General features: G+C 41.8%; 1 protein-coding gene across 1 annotated transcript in view; it reads right to left on the bottom strand.

Annotated features, from left to right (window-relative positions):
- Nucleotides 1–17,646, bottom strand: part of prkdc (protein kinase, DNA-activated, catalytic subunit) — a 238,657-nt gene that overhangs the window by 100,693 nt on the left and 120,318 nt on the right. The window contains exons 47-51 of the mRNA XM_060824031.1: nt 14,889–15,029; nt 11,057–11,176; nt 9,994–10,137; nt 7,482–7,633; nt 6,130–6,261 (exon numbers count right to left, since the gene is read on the bottom strand). Coding sequence (XP_060680014.1) covers nt 6,130–6,261; nt 7,482–7,633; nt 9,994–10,137; nt 11,057–11,176; nt 14,889–15,029 — 689 coding nt within the window. The remainder of the gene's footprint in view (nt 1–6,129; nt 6,262–7,481; nt 7,634–9,993; nt 10,138–11,056; nt 11,177–14,888; nt 15,030–17,646) is intronic.

The raw sequence follows: 17,646 nt of genomic DNA, 5'->3' as shown, positions 1-17,646 counted from the left end.
TCTCTCTACCTCTCTTTTTAGTTAAAAGTCACACAACACCAGGTTATAATCCAACAATTTTGTCTAGTATCTAGTACAAGCTTTCGGTGTGCTGCTCCTTCATCAAAGGACTTCCTTTCGCCTTCAAGAGTCGTGAGGTGATGTTGCAGCTGTGTAGGACCTTGGTAAGGCCACATTTGGAGTGGTGTGTGCAGTTCTGGTCGCCTCACTTTAGGAAAGATGTGGAAGCTTTGGAGAGGGTGCAGAGGAGATTTACCAGGATGTTGCCTGGAATGGAGAATAGGTCGTACGAGGATAGGTTGAGAGTGCTAGTTTCTCATTGGAACGGCGAAGGATGAAGGATGACTTGATAGAGGTTTATAAGATGATCAGGGGAATAGATTGAGTAGACAGTCAGAGACTTTTTCCCCGGGTACAACAGCGTGTTACACGGGGACATAAATTTAAGGTGAAGGGTGGAAGGTATGGGGGGGAATGTCAGGGGTAGGTTCTTTACTCAGAGAGGGGTGAGGGCATGGAATGTGCTGCCTGTGGGAGTGGTAGAGTCAGAATCATTGGTGACCTTTAAGCGGCAATTGGATAGGTACATGGATAGGTGCTTAAGCTAGAACCAAATGTTCGGCACAACATCGCGGGCGGAAGGGCCTGTTCTGTGCTTATTGTTCTATGTTCATTAAACTTATGCTCTTTACAGACTTACAGAGGCTTTTACAATCAGTTTTCAACTAAATCTTGTACTCTATCTCCTCCCTCTTAATCAGTCCCTTTCTCCTCTTCAATGCAATCTAGACTGCTCCCAATCCTCAGGCTTGCTGCTGTTTTCAGCCAATTTGTACATCCCTTCCTCGGATCTGATACAATCTATAATTTCCCTCATTAGCCATGGTCGGGCCACCCCTCCCATTTTATTTTTGTGCCAGACAGGAATGAACTGTTGCAGATCCTCTATGCTTTCCTTAAATATCTGCCATTGCCCATCCACTGTTATCCATTTATGTAATGTTCCCTAATTTAATCTAGCCAGCTTGTACCACATAATTTCTTTTATTTAGATTCAGGACCCCAGTTTCAGAATCAACACCATTACTCTCCACCTTTATAAAGAATTCCATCATATTATGGTCACTCTTTCCCAAAAGGTCATGCACAGCTAGACTGCCAATTATTCCTTTCCCATTACATATTCTTCAGAGCAGGATGGTTTGTTCTCTAGCAGATTTCTCAACATACTGATATCCAGAAAACTATCTTGTAAATACTTCTAACGTTCTTCCTCTAGGGTATTGTTACTGATTTGATTTGTCTAATCTATATGCAGATTAAAGTTGCCCACAATTACATTGGTACTTTTACTGCTTGAATCTGTGATTTTCTATCTAATGCCTTCACCAACATTACCACCACAGTTCAGTGATGTATAGAAAACCCTATTGTTTGCTGCCCCTTGGTATCTCTAAGCTTTGCCTATACAGATTCTACTTCACCACATCCTATATCATTCTTCACAATTGCATTCATTTTCTTGTTAACCATCAATGCTTCCTCACCTCCTCTTCCCTTTTGCTTCTTCTTCCTAAAAACTGAATACTGCTGGATATTTAGTTCCACTCCCTGCATGTAGAATCTTAGCTTGCATAGTGACCATCTCTCTGTATGTGCTAAACACCATACGCTCAGCCTTGCCTTGTCTCACTGTGTCCCAAGCTGCTGCTCCAGCTCTGATATGTGAGCCTCAGGAGCTGCAGCTGGAGACACTCCCTGTACTTATTCTGATCCAGGGCATTGCAACTGTGTCCAACTTCCCACATAGAGCAAGAGGAGCACACGTAGCCTTGTCCTTTTCTTTCACAATTTATCCCTTTATATTAAATGTTTAGATTTCCCTCTGCCACCTTTAAGCAGTCTTTCTTACACGTGACTCCTGTTGTGGACTAGGACCGAGCCCCTCAAAACATTTCAAGACAGTAGCCCATAACCTAACTTTGCTCGTTGTTTTAAGAATGTGTAACATGGATATTCCAGAGGGGATCCAGTTGGTCAAACCATGTTGTTTTAAACAAAACATAATTTATTTACAAGATTACCAAATGAAACACAAACAAAAAAAGAACAGAATACCAAATAACATCACCCCAACTTAATGTTCCAAATACTTGCTAAAATCCCCCTAAATACCCCTTGACACAAAAGCTAAAATCAAACACAGGTATGACAGGAGAGTTGTCAGAGAGAGGAGGAGGATCAGCATGGACCTGCTTCTTTGGGTCTAGCAGCTTTTACAATGGTCTGACTGCTTTCAGTGAATAACCAGACAAACCAAACCAGAGAAAAGTTGAGGAGAAAGTGAGGACTGCAGATGTTGGAGATCAGAGTTGACAGTGTGGTGCTAGAAAAGCAAAGCAGGTCAGGCAGCATCCAGGAGAATCGACATTTCAGACATAAGCCCTTCATCTGGAATGAAGCTGGTGGGCCGGAGATAAATGGGAGGGGGGTGGGGTTGGGGGAAAGGTAGGTGAGAATGAGATAGGTAGATGAAGGCGGGGGAGAAGGTGACAGGTTGAAGAGGAAGGCGGAACAGATTGGTGGCAAAGGTGATGGACAAGTCAAGAGGGCAGTGTCAAGGTGAAGGCTTGAGACTGGGATAATGTGGGCGAGGGGAAATAAGAAAGTTGGTGAAATCCACATCGATCCCACTCTAGGGTCCCAAGGCAAAATATGAGGCATTCTTCCTCCAGGCGTCGGGTGGTAAGGGTTTGGCAATGAGGGAGGCTCAGGACCTGCGTGTCCTTGGCAGGCTGGGTGGGGAGTCGATGTGTTCAGCCACGGGGCGGTGGGGTTGGTTGGTGCAGGTCATAGAATCAGAGATGTACAGCATGGAAACAGATCCTCCGGTCCAACCCATCCATGCCGACCAGATATCCCAACCCTATCTAGTCCCACCTGCCAGCACCCGGCCCATATCCCTCCAAACCCGTCCTATTCATATACCCATCCAAATGACTCTTAAAAGCTGCAATTGTACCAGCCTCCACCACATCCTCTGGCAGATCATTCCATACATATACTACCCTCTGCATGAAAATGTTGCCCCTTAGGTCTCTTTTATATCTTTCCCCTCTCACCCTAAACCTATGCCCTCTAGTTCCGGATTCGCCGACCCCAGGGAAAAGACTTTGTCTACTTATCCCACACATGACCCTCATAATTTTGTAAACCTTTATAAGATCACCCCTCAGCCTCCAACCCTCCAGGGAAAACAGCCCCAGCCTGTTCAGCCTCTCCCTGTAGCTCAGATCCTCCAACCCTGGCAACATCCTTGTAAATTTTTTCTGAACCCTTTCAAGTTTCACAACATCTTTCCGATAGGAAGGAGACCAGAATTGCACGCAATATTTCAACAGTGGCCTAACCAATGTCCTGTACAGCTGCAACATGACCTCCCAACTCTGTACTCAATACTCTGACCAAAAAAGAAAAGCATACCAAACACCTTCTTCACTGTCCTATCTACCTGCAATTCCACTTTCAAGGAGCTATCAACCTGTACTCCAAGGTCTCTTTGTTCAGCAACACTCCCTAGGACCTTACCATTAAGTATATAAGTCCTGCTAAGATTAACTTTCCCAAAATGCAGCACCTCGCATTTATCTGAATTAAATGTAATCTGAGGTAACCCTCTTCGCTGTCCACTACAGCTCCAATTTTGGTGTCATCTGCAAACTTACTAACTGTACCTCTTATGCTCGCATCCAAATCATTTGTATAAATGACAAAAAGTAGAGGGGCCAGTACAGATTCTTGTGGCACTCCACTGGTCACAGGCCTCCAGTCTGAAAAACAACCCTCCACCACCGCCCTCTGTCTTCTACCTTTGAGCCAGTTCTGTATCCAAATGGCTAGTTCTCCCTGTATTCCATGAGATGTAACCTTGCTAATCAGTCTCCCATGGGGAACCTTGTCGAACGCCTTACTGAAGCCCATATAGATCACATCTACTGCTCTGCCCTCATCAATCTTCTTTGTTACTTCTTCAAAAAACTCAATCAAGTTTGTGAGACATGATTTCCCATGCACAAAGCCATGTTGACTATCCTGAATTAGTCCTTGCTTTTCCAAATACATGTACATCCTGTCCCTCAGGATTCCCTCCAACAACTTGCCCACCACCGAGGTCAGGCTCACCGGTCTATAGTTCCCTGGCTTGTCTTTATCGCTCTTCTTAAACAGTGGCACCACGTTTGCCAACCTCCGGTCTTCCAGCACCTCACCTGTGACTATCGATGATACAAATATCTTAGCAAGAGGCCCAGCAATCACTTCTCTAGCTTCCCACAAAGTTCTAGGGTACACCTGATCAGGTCCTGGGGATTTATCCACATTTAACCTTTTCAAGACATCCAGTACTTCCTCCTCTGTAATCTGGACATCTATTTCCCCACAGTCTATATCTTCCATATCCTTTTCCACAGTAAATACTGATGCAAAATATTCATTTAGTATCTCCCCCATTTTCTGTAGCTCCACACAAAGGCCGCCTTGCTGATCTATGAGGGGCCCTATTCTCTCCCTAGTTACCCTTTTGTCCTTAATATATTTGCAAAAACCCTTTGGATTCTCCTTAATTCTATTTGCCAAAGCTATCTCATGTCCCCGTTTTGCCCTCCTGATTTCCCTCTTAAGTATACTATTTTCTTTATACTCTTCAAGGGATTCACTCAATCTATCCTGTCTATACGTGACATATGCTTCCTTCTTTTTCTTAACCAAACCCTCAATTTGTTTAGTCATCCAGCATTCTCTTTACCTACCAGCCTTCCCTTTTACCCTGACAGGAATATACTCTCTCTGGATTCTTGTTATCTCATTTCTGAAGGCTTCCCACAGGTGTCCCAGAGATGTTCTCTGAAACGATCCACAAGTTCGTGTCCTGTCTCCCAATGTAGAGCAGACCACATCGGGTGCAACGGATACAGTAGATGACATTGGTGAAGGTGTAGTAAATTTTTGTCGGATGTGGAAGGATCCTTTGCGGCCTTGGATAGAGGTGTGGGCGCAGATTTTGCACTTCCTGCGGTGGCAAGGGAAGGTGCCGGGTGTGAGGTGTGAGCTGTTGGGGACGTGGATCTGATGAGGGAGTCACGAAGGGAATGGTCTCTCCAGAATGCTGATCAGCGTGGGGAGGGAAACAAATTTCTGGTGGTGGGGTCCGTTTGCAGGTGGCGGAAGTGGCAGGGGATGATATGATGTAAGAGAAAAGCTGAGCCGGGGAGAACTAGCCACTCCCTTTTTACTATAGTTGTTTTTCAACTTGAAAGGCTTTTGCCTGAGGCAGTATCAGTTAGCAATAACCAAATTGGCCTTAAAATCCTTCAAATTTAGACTTCTCGGAGACAGCTCTCTGGGATAAAAAAAAGCCAAGAACATCATAATCTTGTTAAAGGAGCAACATCATCACATTCCTGACCCACAGATGACCTCTCCAGCCAATTATGGATGGGCAACAAATATTAGTCTGGCCAGCATTGCCTATATCCCTTGAACAAACACTAAAAAAAACTAAGAGAAATTTCTGGATGCACAGATCTGAATACTATTTAGCTATATGGATTTTAATCATTAATCCATCTCATTTATCCTTCAGCATCAGAATCAGCTGCATGTCCTCAAGTCTCATGGGTGCTTGACTTATTAATTGAATAGCCCACAGGATTTTGGTATTCAGACCAGACAACTTCTTAATGTCATACTAACAAATGGTGCTAGGAGACTGAGATTTTGACATATCAAATCAATGTAGATTCCGTATACACACATTTACAATGTGTACTGAAGGCAACATCAAATATAATTTCATTATTAAACAAAGTTTTATCCTAAAAGCCAAGCACCGCAGATCCTGGAACTCTGAAATAGAAACAGGAAATGCTATTAAACTCAGCAGGTCAGGCAGCATCTGTGGAGAAAAATGCAGCGTTAACATTTCAAGCCCAAAACGGCCCTTCCTTATAATGTTCTACTTTGACGACAATTTTAGGTCTACTAAAAGCATTTTAGGAAGTTTAAATAGATTTACAGTTTCAGAATCATTAAATTTTTGCAGCTAATATTAGTAACTATTTTTAACCTTACCTTTCACTGTCAATTTCACATTTACAATCATATGGAGGTAAGTTATTGGCAAGAACAATCCCAAGCAACTGGATGCCCACAGAGTTGTCTTTGGTATTCGGATCCCTTCCAGCAAATCGATCAAAGATCAGGCTACACAATTTGTTGTAAAATTTTCAAAAGTTAAGATAAAGAATGCAGCAAAGACCTTTTACAGACAAACACGATGCTCCAAAACTGTAATTTCTTTAAAGCAACTTTGCCTCATTTTCCTGCTTTTTATCCTGCTAACTATTACAACTTTTGTAGCTCATGCATAGAAAGGTGCTGCTAGAAATAGAAAATTTTATTTGTGAAGAAAGATTTGCAAAGTTGGGACCGTTTTCTTTGATATGGAGGAGGCCAAGGGGACATTTCACTGAGGTTTATATGGGTTGAGATAACTGCTTTTGGGGAGGGCAGGGAGGGAATACTTTTAAACTTGCTTGTAGTAACATTAATTGAGGAAAATAGATGGAAAAGATAGAAACCTTTACCACATTTAAAAAAGAATCTTGTAGAGGCGCCTGAAATGTTGCATCCTTGAGGACTTCACCCCAAGAGGTGGAAACTGGTCTTAGGTTGAACAGCTCCTGTTTCAGCTGGAACGGATATAATGCACACCACAGCTTCCCTGTTTCTCCCTTATACAGAGGAACCTTGATTATCCAGCATTCAATTATCCAAATTTCGGATTATTCAGCAAGATCGCAAGGTTCGGGTGCTTGGCTAAACTGTGTTATCCTGCATTCGATTATTCAAACTTCCGATTATCCAACAAAATACTCCCCACCCGTGTTGTTTGGATGATCGAGGTTGCTCTGTATATGGGAGGCTAATGCTAGCAGTAAACCATGGCTATCACTCAACATAGAAGGTCATGTTTTCAACTGTCAGGTGAAATACTTGACAATAAAATCAATGTTGAAATGATGCAGCATTGAGGAAATGCAGAACTGCTTGCAGATGAAATATTAAACCACAACTATCTTCTCAGGTACACAATAAAGACTATTTGGTCATTTTCAAATTACCATTATGAGGCCTTACTGTAATTATTAATTTTTCTACAGTAAAATAGTAATTACACATTAAAATCTCTTTACTGACGATAAAGTCACAGAGAATTGAGGTTGTAAAAGGCTCTTTACAAATGTTAACTTTTTTAAAAAAAATTGTGGCTCAACAATATACCATTGTTTTCTGGCTGAAACTCCACTCTCCAAAATTTTCTATATCTAATTTATTACAGCCTGACCACTGAGAAATATTGCACCACTGTATTCATACATGCAAAAGTCCTGCTAATGGGTAGTCAAATGCAAAACTCATACCTGTAAGGGATGGATAGACAATCCTTCCAGCATTCAACTACTGTTTTAATGATTTCCAGATTGTGTCTGAATACCACCCTTTTCTCGTGAAAACAATTCTTCATCAAAAATTCCAGAAGGCGATTTGCAAGGATCTCATTCTTCAAGTCTCCCTAATAACAGTATTTAAGAATTGACATTTCTTAATTTCAGGTTGCAATCTTATCATCAGTGCATACAGCATCAGAGGCCATTTGATCTGCATTGACCTTGTGCTGACTCTGTAAAAACTTTCAACATTTCCCACTCCCTTTCCCATGGCCATGCATTTCTCTCTTTTCATATACAATTTTTTTTTCCCCAAGTTACTACTGAATTTATTTTTAGATTAGATTCCCTACAGTATGGAAACAGGCTCTTCAGCCCAACAAGTCCACACCAACCCTCCAAAGAGTAACCCACCAAGACCCCTTCCCCAACCCTATATTGACCCCTGACTAATGCACCAAACACCATTGGCAATTTAGCATGGCCAATTCATCTAACCTGTACATCTTTGGACTGTGGGAGGAAACCAGAGCACCCAGAGGAAACTCACACAGACACTGGGAGAATATGCAAACTCCACACAGACAATCGCCCAAGGCTGGAATTGAACCCGGGTCCCTGGCGCTGTGAGGCAGCAGTGCTAACCACCAAGCCATCGTGCCACCCATTTCCACCACCCTTTGAGGCAGCACATTCCAGATCAGAACTTGATCCATAAAATAACTGCTCATCTGGTTATTTTGCCAATTACCATAAATATTTTTTATCTGGTTACTTATCCTTCCACTTGTGGAAGTAGTTTTTCCTTGTTTTGTTAATCAAAAGCATGTAGGTGTAGCAGGCGGTTAAGAAGGCAAATGGCATGTTGGGCTGCATTGCGAGAGGTTTTGAGTACAGGAGCAGTTATACAGGGCCTTAGTAAGGTGCAGGTTTGGTCTTCTTTTCTGAGGAAGGATGCTCTTGCTCTCAAAGGAGTGCAGCGACGGTTTACCAGGCTGATTTCAGGAATGATGGGACTGACGTATGAGGAGAGACTGACTAGGTTCGGAATGTTTGTACTGGAGTTCAGATAAAGAAAGGGGACCTCCCAGAGACTTGTACAATTCAAAACAGACCTAGATAGGGTAGATGCAGGGAGAATGTTCTCAACGGAGGGTGTGTCCAGAACCAAGGGTTACATTCTGAGGATTCGGGATGGGCCATCTAGGACAGAATGAGGAGACATTTTCTTGACCAAAAAATGTGGTTAGCCTTTGGAATTCATTGCCACAGGAAGTAGTTGATACCAAAACACTGAATGTACTCAAGAGGCAGCCAGATATAGCACTTGGGGCAAATGGGATCAAAGGTTATGGAGAGAAAGCAGGATTAAGCTATTGAGTTGGACGATCAGCCATGATTGTGATGAAAACTTGAAATGGTTCAGAAAAGCTTTACAAGGATGCTGCCAGGGTTGGATGAGCTACAGGGAGAGGCTGACTAGGCTAGGGCAGTTTTCCCTGGAGCATCAGAAGCTGAGAGGTGACCTTATAGAGATTTATAAAATCATGAGGGGCATAGGTAGGACAAATAGACAAGATCTTTTCCTTGGGTTGGGGGAGTCCAGAACTAGAGGACATAGGTTTGGGGTGAGAGGGGAAAGATATAAAAGAGACCTAAGGGACAACGTTTTCATGCAGAGGGTGGTGTGTGTATGGAATGAGTTGCCAGAGGAAGTGGTGGAGGATAGTACAATTACAGCATTTAAAAGGCATCTGTATGGGTATATGAATAGGATCAGGGCCAATTGCTCACAAACGGAACTAGATCAGGGTAGGATATCGGGTCGGCATGGACAAGTTGGACTGAAGGGTCTGTTTCCATGCTGTACATCTCTATGCAGACTTGAAGGGCTAAATGACCTCTTCCAGCTCCTATCTTCTAAGTTGTATATGTCTATGTATGTAAAACCCTTCATAATTTTGAATCCCTTTATTAAACTTCTCTTTAAATGCCTCTTCTCTAAGCAAGTGAAGTCCAGTTGCTCCACGTAACTGAACTCTGGGACACTACTTTCCTGAAATTACAGACACGATTATTGTGCATCTGCTATGCCACAAAGGAAGAGAATAGGAACAGGGATATTGATAAATATAGTCACAAACAGGTACTGCTTTAAAAACCGAATGAGTTTGATGGATTTGGTCAGATTTGTACAGATTGCGAACGCTGACATATTTTGACATTGATAATCAAATTGCAGCAAACGATGAGTTAGTTTGGCCAATCAAATGCTAAATGCAGTGGGAGTGTTAGTTCTTTACTGTGGTGATCAATTCTATTCCTATGTCCTTGCTCTTTTTTCTGTATCCTTCCATATATTTCCTAGCTCAGAACTTAATACAAGAAATTGTAACTTAGGATTTTTGAAGTCAATGACATGGAAACCAAAATATCTCTTTCTTGACATAAACATAATGAGACAGATCCAAAGGCTAATCTGTACCTTTGGAGTGGCCACACTTATCCAAGATAGAACTGTAACGACAATTTCCACAACCATGTAGTGAATGCCATCACCTCCATTATTACCGGAAACTACTAGTTGCAGAAGGGGCCCCAACCATTCCTTGGCATATGGTTGGAAAATCTACAAAGAAATATAGTTATTCGCATTCACTCAAATTCAGATGGACTCTTTCATACCAGAATAATACTTATCGAAACTTGTCTTACACATCATAATTACATTTAATGAAATCCTCAACTCTCATTAAAATATCGAGGAAAAGAACATTTTGATAAATATCTCAGACTGCAAGCTCTGTGCTTTGGAAGTACATATGTACATCATATGCGAGCAAAAAGAAAAAGAAAATGTGGCTACATATGTTTTGAGAGATTAGAATGTTGCTTGCCAGGTACCTTAAGTTGATGGCGCTGTAAGAAAGAACACAATTACAGCAAAGTCGACTTAGCCTCTATTATAAAAATGGAATGAGGGAATCACGATGGTAAAGTTGAAAGTGCAACACATTGATGCATAATTTTAATTATATGGATGACTATTGAGGACCGTTTGGATATGTATTTTATTTTCCATAGTTCAGTAGCAGTGTTCCTGTGACAAAATTGAGTTTACATAATATCCACAAATTTGCTAAACAGAACATTAGAATGAAGAATTCTACAACTGACCTATGGAAAATGAACCAAAAAACAATTACTGCTCAGTGACAATGATCTGCAGATCAAGTTTTTGAGATTGAGTATTATAATGCAAGAGTTATCCCTATGATTTATTGGTCTTGACTGTTAATCAGATGCTCTGTGTGAATGTTAAACAGCGCTTTGCAGAAAGCAGGAGAAACAAGGTGTCGAAGAGAAGTCAACCTGACATATATTTGAGTAACTGACTGCAGGTTGGTCAAGGGTATAGGAGAAGACTGGAGTTGTCTTGGCCAGCCAACTTGATAAACAGATCAAGTAAATCTCAAAACAGTGAATCAAAGAATTTCATATTTAAACAAATACATAAATAAAGTTAAAAGAGCTAATAAACTTAGGACCTCTTCAGTGTTAACAATAAGCTTTGCAACAAAGAGTCGGATATTTAACGGTGTTGCAGAATTTCCTAACTTTCCATGCAGAAATTTCATCCATGGTGGAAGTTCATGTGGGGTTTTCCCCTGCAAGAGAAAGATTACAAGAAAATAACTTGAATGTTAAATCCAAGAATACAAGTTTTCAATTTTTTACCAGAGCAACAAAACTATAAAGTAAGAATTAAATTATTCATCCCTATGTTAGTTTGGCTTAATTGGTATCTCCCTTGTCTCAATCAGAGGTTGCGAATTTTATGAAAACCTGAGCAGAAAAGCTTGGTTGGGGTGGACATGTTTCAGAGATTCTGAAATTTGTTTTCAGGATGCAGGCATGACTGGCTAGCATTTATTGTCCATGTTTAGTTTCCTAGAGGGTAGTTTAGAGCTAACCATGTTGTTGTAATCTGAAGTCACATGTAAGCTCGACTTGGTAAGGATGGCAGAATTCCTTCTTGAAGGACATATGTTTGTCATAAAAACTAAAGACCAAAAGACAGAGAAGTAGTCGGCCACACATCCCATTGAGTCTGCTTTGCCATTAATGAGAACATAACTTATTTAATAATCCTTAATTCCACTTTCCTGCCTTTGTCCCATAACCCTTGATTCCCATACTAATTATAAATCTGATTATCTCAGCCTTGAATATACTTTATGACTCCTCTACAGCCTCTAAGGTAATAAAGTCCAGAAATTTGCTATCCTCTGAGAGAAGAAATTCCTCCTTAGCTCCAACTTAAATATGTGGACCATTGTTCTGAGATTATGCCTTCTGGTCCTCGACTCTCCTACGAGGGGAAAGCACTGTTCCACATCTATCCTGTCAGGCCCCCTAAGAATCTTCTCGTTTCATTGAGATCGCCTCTCATTCTTCTAAATATCAATCCAGCCCAACCTACTCAGCCTGTCCTCATAATTGAGTTGAATTGAGTTTAATTTATTGTCACGTGTACTGAGGCACAGTGAAAGGCTTTGTCTTGTGAGCAATGTGGGCAAATCACAGAGTTAAGGAGCACAGATAAGTAAATAATATGGAAACAGTGGCAAACACAAAAACACAGGTTTAGGTGAATGTTAAGAGTTTGAGAGTCCATTCAGTCTTCTAACAACAGTAGGGTAGAAACTGTTTCAAAACCGGCTGGTGTGTGTGCGTGTGTGTTCAGGCTTCTATACCTTCTCCCCGATGGTAGAGGTTGTAGAAAAGCATTGCCAGGGTGGGATGGATCTTTGAAAATGCTGACAGCCTTTCCTTAACAGCGGACCTGGTGGATGGATTCTATAGATGGGAGGTTGGCCTTTGTGATTGTTCGGGCTAAGTTCACCACTCTCTGTAACCATCTCCAATCTTGAATGGTACAGTTGCCATACCAGGTAGTGATATATCTAGACAGAATGCTCTTGGAGGCACACCTACAACAGTTGGCAAGGGTATTCGCTGTCATGCCAAATTCCCTCGGCTGCCTGAGGAAGAGGAGACGTTGTTGGACCTTTGTAACCAATGCGTCCACACAAAGAGTCCAAGAAAGTTTGTTGTGGATGACCACTCCCAGGAGCTTGACACTCTCCACTCATTCCACCTCTGTGCTGTTCATGTGTAGGGAGCATTAGTAACATCCCGCCGAAAGTCAATAATGAGTTCCTTGGTTTTGCCGGCATTGAGAGCTATTTTGTTCTCAGTGCACCATTTTTCCAGGTCGTCCACCTCACGTCTGTAGTCTGTTTCGTTGCCATCTGAGATTTGACGAACTATGGTGGTGTCATCAGCGAACTCGTAAATGGAATTAGTCTAGTATTTGGTGACACAAGCATGGGTATACAGTGAGTACAAATGGGGGCTGAGTATGCACCCCTGGGGGTCTCCAGTGTTGAGTGTTAGTGAGGATGAAATATTATCCCCAGTCTTCACTGATTGTGGCGTGTGGTTCAGGAAACTGAGAATCCAGTTGCAGGGAGTGGGGCTCAGTCAGAGATCACTAAGTTTAGTAGTCAGTCCCGAGGGGATAATAGTGTTGAAGGCTGAACTGTAGTCAATGAGTAGGATTCTTACGTAGCTTTTGCCTGAAAACCAGGAAGAAACACAGCATTGTGATCGGAGCTCCCCAAAATGAGGGCAGGGGATGGAGCGGCAGGCACCTTTCACAGTGGTGTAGCAGTGGTCTAAAATGTTTGGGCCTGTGGTGGGGCGGTAATGTTCTGGTGATACTTGGGCAACACCTTCCTTAGATTGGCTTGATTGAAGTCGCCAGTTACAATAAACAGGGCCTCAGGGTGTTCCGTCGCCAGGGTGTCCGTGGTGGAACATAGCATATCCAGAGCTTCCTCAACCTTTACTTGCTTGTAATCAACAGCCCTGCTAAATAATAGTGTTCAGATGTGTGGCATTAGCTTTTTGTTAATTTAAATTTCACCAGTCGCCATGCTCCTAGAACACTTACTAGGGTATGGATTCCTAGTCCAGTGACATCACCACAAATGTACCACCTCGTCTGATGAAGAGACATTAAAGTGAAATCACTTTTGTTTCTCTCCCACTTTGTTTTTATATTTGATTTCCAGCACTCAAAGCATTTTGCCTTTGTATTAACTGGTCATTATCTCAGTTGCTGTGCATAGGACCTTACTGAATACAAACTGGCTGCTGATATTTGTCTACTTTGAATACACGAGTAAAAAGTGTGGTCTGCAGATGCTGGAGATCAGAGCTGAAAATGTGTTGCTGGTTAAAGCACAGCAGGTTAGGCAGCATCCAAGGAACAGGAAATTCAACGTTTCGGGCCAGAGCCCTTCAATCCTGATGAAGGGCTCTAGCCCGAAACGTCAAATTTCCTGTTCCTTGGATGCTGCCTAACCTGCTGTGCTTTAACCAGCAACACATTTTCAGCTACGTTGAATACACTTCAAACGTAATTAATTGGCAGTGAGGTGCTTTAAGGAAAACTTGTGGCCTTGGAATGTGAATTATTCTCTTTTTCTTTATTTAGATAAACAGATTTGATTTTTAAAAAATTCTTGGATAAATAAACAAGGTGAAATTTGATTCACAATGCACTGTTTCAAGCAGCACAAGACAGACTGTTTCCACTTCTTGAAAGTAGACAGTAGTTCCACTACCTATGAAAGCTTCATGAAATGAACAGATGAGGAATATGGCGCGAAGTGCCTCACAACAATTGGGACCAAGGTTCAATTCCAGCCTTGGATGATGTATGTGGAATTTGCACGTTCTCCCTGTGTTGGCGTGGATTTTTACAGGTGGTTTCTTCCCACAGTCAAAAGATTGGCAGGTTAACACTGTTGCCTCACAGCATCAGGATCCCAGGTTCGATTCCAGCCCTGTGCGGATTTGCACATTCTCCTTGTGTCTGCATGGGTTTCCTCCGGGTAATCCAGTTTCCTCCCTCAGTCCAAAGATATGCAGGTCAGGTGAATTGGCCATGCTAAATTGCCCATAGCGTTAGGTGCATTAGTCAGACGGAAATAGGTCTGGGTGGGTTGCTCTTCGGAGGGTCGGTGTGGACTGGTTGGGCTTTCCCTTTTAGTGTACAGGGTATGCAGGCTAGGTGGATCAGCCAGGGGCTAGAGAGACAGAATAGGGATGGGGTCTGAATGGGATGCTCTTTGGACAGAGTGCAAATGTGATGAGACATCTGTCTGCACTGTAGGAATTCTATGATTCTAAATTACTCCCTTGCAACATTTTAGCAGCCTGTATGAGATTGAATACTTTTTTCCCTATCGTATGCGTGCGCCATATATATCGTTAAATGTAATAGCTGTTTTCCAACTGTTTCCTCACCTCCTCAACTTTAGGTGTAATGTTAGTCTTCTGCATGTGTTTGATTAAAGCAGTCATGGTTGCCATACATTCATGTTGGTTCATCTCATCCATCTCGAGTTCCACAACGTCATTCAGCATGATATTTGACTCTGTCCACTCCTGCAGGAATAGAGAAGTACTTTGTGAGGCATTAAACATTCCAAATTGTTGTTATTTTAATACCACCATAATTAAAACCACTTTTCCAAAAATGCATGAAATTGACTCAAAAGGATGGCATGAATGAAAATTCACCTTTCCAACTTCTGACTTGCCTTGAAACAATAGATTGCATTCAAACAGTTCCTTTCATATGATGATTTAAGTTTGATATGATTCAGCTGTAGAACATTGGAAACAATCATTTGAAGATTGATTGTGGGGCTGGTGTCATGCAACTATAAAGCCGCCACCCCTAGATTGAGAAGCCTGGGTTCAAGTCCCACCTGCTTAAGAGGTGTGTAATGACATCTCTGAACAGGCTGATTAGAAAAATAGGTTAAATGAGGAAAAAAAGGTAAATTGTTCGCAGGTCAATGACAAGCATTCATCGACGACAGTGAAGGTTGAAAGTAAGCATATTCCATTAAAGAAAAAGGGTAGCTCTAACAAATTCTGAATTCCTTAGATGTCAAAGAAGTTAAAGAGTGGTTAAGATAAAATGAAATCTTATAACATGGCTCAAAACTCCAGAAACTCAGGATTATAAGAAGTAGAGATGAAATGAAATGCAAAAGGATATTAAGAAAGTGAAGAGACAGCATGAAAAAATGTAAATAAAGTTAAGGAAAATTCAAAGATTTTTTTATAAATTGTAAAATGTGAGAAATGGATAGACTGAGGAATTACAGTAGTCAGGGTAATGTCAGGAGTAAGAAATATTCTGAGGGATATTACCCAAATGGTCTACCACACGTCCTGAGACTGCGTTCCCTAGTTGTGGGAACACATCCTCTTCTGCATCTAGTCTGTCCAGTCCTGCTAGAATTTTATAAGTTTCAACCAGATCCCCTCTCATCCTTCTAAACTTTATTGAATACAGGCCCAATCGACTCAATGTTGCCACATAGAACAATTCTGCCATCCCCAATATCAGCCCCATGAATCTCCTTCGAGGGTAACTATATATTTTTCCTTTCCTAAGCACGGAGACCATAACTGCACTCAATACTCCAGGTGTGGTCTCACTAACGCACTGTAATACTGCATAACACATCCCTATTTCTGAACTCAAATGCTCTTGCAATGAAGGCCGATTTACTATTGACCTTCCAATCTGCTTGCTGCGTTTGTCTGTCAGTTTTCATTGATTAGTGTGCAGGGTCACCCAGATCCCTTCATACATTCACATTTCCCAATACATCATTTAAATAATACTTATCCTTTCTGTTTTTCACACTGAAGGGTATAACTTCACATTGTTTTGTATCTAACGTGTATATCCATTCACAACTTGTCGAGATCATCTTGAAATCTCCTCGCATTCTCCTCACAACTCTCAATCCCACACAGTTATGTGCAACACCAAACTTGTTGCATTTGCTTCTCCTATCCAGGTCATTTATATCTATTAGGAACATCCAGGGTCCGAAGGACTGATTCTTGTGGTACCCTACTGGTTACTGCCTGCCATTTGGAAAATGTCCCATTTATTTTCATTTTCTTTTTCTGTCTGTCAACTATTTCTCAATCCATATCAATATATTATCCTTATCCTATGTACCTAGTGAGGCAAGTGGACTAGTGTAGATAGTAGTGTATATTTTGACAGTACAGAATCAATGACCTGAAGGGCCTCTTCTGTACTGTATGATACCATCAATGATTTGGGCTTGAACAGAAGGATTACGATTAAGAAATCTGTCGAAAAAAAATTGTCTGTGTGGAATGAAGTCGATATCTGGATACTGCATGATGATAACAATGACAAGACAGGTCAATGGAACAGTTAAAAATGGAATTCAAATAAATGACAGGACATTGAAGTGTAGGAGACCAGAGGGCAATGTCCACTGATCTCAAAAAATGACTGGACAGGTCAACATCATGGTGGGAAGGCACAGTATACTTAATTTTATTAGCTGAGTCACAGAAAACAGGAGCTGGGAACTGTAATAAATCACTAGCTAGGTCAATATTGGCAAGTTGTGTGTAGTGCTGGTCACCACACTGTATTAAAGATGTGATTGCCCTAAAAAGCACAGAATGGTTTAGAGGATTAGATTAGACTTACAGTGTGGAAACAGGCCCTTCGGCCCAACAAGTCCACACCGACCCGCCGAAGCGCAACCCACCCATACCCCTACATTTACCCCATACCTAACACTACGGGCAATTTAGCTTGACCAATTCACCTGACCCGCACATCTTTGTGACTGTGGGAGGAAACCGGAGCACCCGGAGGAAACCCACGCAGACACGGGGAGAACGTGCAAACTCCAACACAGTCAGTCGCCTGAGTCGGGAATTGAACCCGGGTCTACAGGCGCTGTGAGGCAGCAGTGCTAACCACTGTGCCACCGTGCCGCCCATAATGTTGACGAGATTGCAGAATGTTAGTTATGAGGAAGGCTTTAACAGAGAATAATTGTTTTCTTTGGAACACAGGAAACTGAGACTTAATTGAAGCATATAAAATTATGATGATCAAGATAGAGTGGATAGGATCCTTTTAGTTGAGGGGTCCAGAATTAGGGGGCAAGGATTTAGGGTTAGAGTTAGGAGATTAAAGACAACG

Source organism: Hemiscyllium ocellatum, chromosome 4 (genome assembly GCF_020745735.1).
Source record: "Hemiscyllium ocellatum isolate sHemOce1 chromosome 4, sHemOce1.pat.X.cur, whole genome shotgun sequence".
NCBI classification, from domain to species: Eukaryota; Metazoa; Chordata; class Chondrichthyes; order Orectolobiformes; family Hemiscylliidae; genus Hemiscyllium; species Hemiscyllium ocellatum.
The sequence above is the reverse complement of the archived record's forward strand: the minus strand, read 5'-3'. Positions and strand labels throughout refer to the sequence as shown.